This window comes from Tarenaya hassleriana, unplaced genomic scaffold, assembly GCF_000463585.1.
Source record: "Tarenaya hassleriana unplaced genomic scaffold, ASM46358v1 Cleome1, whole genome shotgun sequence".
In the NCBI taxonomy this organism is placed as follows: Eukaryota; Viridiplantae; Streptophyta; class Magnoliopsida; order Brassicales; family Cleomaceae; genus Tarenaya; species Tarenaya hassleriana.
Window position 1 is genome coordinate 1,958,798 of NW_010960187.1, and position 2,176 is coordinate 1,960,973.

The following is a 2,176-nucleotide window of genomic DNA, read 5'->3' on the forward strand; positions in this document are numbered from 1 at the left end:
GAGCGTCGTTATGTGCAGGTGACATTACTCTCGAGGATACATCATCGGAATCTTGTTCAGTTTCTCGGCTATTGCCAAGAAGACGGAAGAAATATGCTCGTTTACGAGTATATGCACAACGGAACTTTGAAGGAACATCTTTACGGTAACGTCGAGTGCTACTTCTTAGCCATCGAATCGATGGCACTGCATTGTTACAACTTTGTGTTCATCTACCTGTGTATTTATGTACTTTTTGTAGGTGTCGTACCGCGTGACCGGAGGATCGGTTGGATTAAACGACTCGAGATCGCAGAAGATGCAGCCCGAGGTTCGTGAAAGGAAAAAAAAGATCGAACTCTTAATCTTCACCGCGAGGTTGTTCTTTTACATAAATCTCGGGTATCCCATTGTTTTATTCTTTTTCCTCAGGGATCGAGTATCTCCACACGGGCTGCGTTCCTGCCATCATACATCGTGATCTCAAAACGAGCAATATCCTTCTCGATAAACACATGAGGGCAAAGGTCTCGGATTTCGGCCTCTCGAAACTCGCCGTCGACGGGACCTCACACGTCTCGAGCATTGTTCGGGGAACCGTCGGATATCTCGACCCCGAGTACGTCTTCCTCCTCCTCCCCCTTCTCCCTATTCCGCCAGAAGCATTTTCGTGGTGACCTAAAATCATTTTCTACCCATTCAACAGGTACTATATATCGCAACAGTTAACAGAGAAGAGCGATGTGTATAGCTTCGGGGTCATTCTCCTCGAGCTGATGTCGGGACAAGAGGCAATATCGAACGAAAGCTTCGGAGTAAACTGCAGGAACATCGTCCAATGGGTCAGTACGCTTTTTCCCGAGCATTTTCTCTCGGATTTCTTTCGTTCAACCGATGGAATTCCCGACTCTTTTTTACAGGCGAAGATGCATATAGACAACGGCGACATTCGGGGAATCATCGATCCGGCCTTAGCGGAGGACGAGTATAGCCTCCAATCGATGTGGAAGATTGCAGAAAAGGCATTGCTGTGCGTGAAGCCGCACGGGAGTATGAGGCCGTCGATGTCGGAAGTGCTGAAGGACATACAAGACGCGATAAGGATCGAGAAGGAGACGTCGGAAACGAGAGGAGGAGTCTCGGACGAGTTTTCGAGAAGCTCGGCTCAGTCGTCGTCTATGAACATGATGGGGATGATGGATCTTGCAGGAACCGAGAACTTTGTCTCCATTGATGATTCTGTCTTGCATCCGACACCTCGTTAGTTCTCTGAAAAAAACCCTAACAATGGCTTCAAAGCTTTCTGTTCTGTTCCTCGGTTTGCATTTGTTTTGTACAGAAGCAAAGAGTACTTGTCCACGGATTCTTGGTTTCTTTCTCTCTGTTTCCTCTGTTTTTTTTTTGTTTTTTTAACTCAATGATTAATTTGTGACTGTGAGATTAAAATACTTTGTTTTTTTATGTAATTATATGATTTGGAATGTTATTAAAGTGATTAACGTTTCACTAAAATAATTAAAAATCTGAAAGAAAAAAAAACAAGAGTACATATCCATGGCTTTTTGCCTTTATGAGCTAACTCAGTGATTAAATAGCGAATGTGAAATTAAATCTCAAAAAAAAAAATGATTTGAAATGTCATTAAAGTAATTAATGTTTTATTAATATAATTATAAATTTTTCTAGGAATAAAACGACGACGTTTCATAGAACAGACACGTGTCGTGACTGGATTTGCTGTTATAAGAAACAGAGGAGACATCCGAGACAACTTGAGAGAGAGAGAGAGGGTGAAAAAAAAAAACAAAAACCAACGGTGTTGATAAAACCTAATCTCTTCATCGCAGTCGTTCTCCTCTTTCCTCTCTTTGTCCAGCGTCCGATCAAAACTCTCTTCTCCTCCAATCAATCATCCTCTCTCCCGCCCTTTTTCGAATTCGTCAGGTAAACATTCTCAATCTCTCTCTCTCTCTACCATATTCCCGGTTTCCTGTTTTATCTTCGATTCCTGGTTTCCTGTTTCATCCATTGATTCTCAGTTCCCGATCGTGATGCGTTATGTCTCTGATTGGCGTTGTTTTCTTGTTTGATGTTATGTTTCTGTGTTTTGGTTTGGGAGCTAGGGTTTCTGATGGCGGAGACGCAGGGCAAGGGCGCGAGTCCGGGCGGCGGCGGTAGCCACGAGAGCGGCGGGGGG

General features: G+C 43.8%; 2 protein-coding genes across 4 annotated transcripts in view; both read left to right on the plus strand.

Moving 5' to 3' along the window:
- Positions 1-1,444, plus strand: part of LOC104805273 (probable LRR receptor-like serine/threonine-protein kinase At1g67720) — a 5,492-nt gene extending 4,048 nt beyond the window's left edge. For both annotated transcript variants that reach the window (XM_010529784.2, XM_010529793.2), the window contains exons 11-15: positions 19-145; positions 242-310; positions 412-598; positions 686-821; positions 900-1,444. In XM_010529784.2, the coding sequence (XP_010528086.1) occupies positions 19-145; positions 242-310; positions 412-598; positions 686-821; positions 900-1,244 (864 nt within the window). In that variant the 3' untranslated portion in view covers positions 1,245-1,444. The remainder of the gene's footprint in view (positions 1-18; positions 146-241; positions 311-411; positions 599-685; positions 822-899) is intronic.
- Positions 1,445-1,774: 330 nt separating this feature from the next.
- The window catches only part of LOC104805295 (nuclear transcription factor Y subunit B-8-like), a 2,571-nt gene continuing 2,169 nt past the window's right edge, over positions 1,775-2,176 (plus strand). Inside the window, exons 1-2 of one of the 2 annotated variants that reach the window (XM_010529817.1) lie at positions 1,775-1,923; positions 2,103-2,175. In XM_010529817.1, coding sequence (XP_010528119.1) covers positions 2,111-2,175 — 65 coding nt within the window. In that variant the 5' untranslated portion in view covers positions 1,775-1,923; positions 2,103-2,110. The remainder of the gene's footprint in view (positions 1,924-2,102; position 2,176) is intronic. The other variant, XM_010529827.1, reaches the window with a different exon arrangement.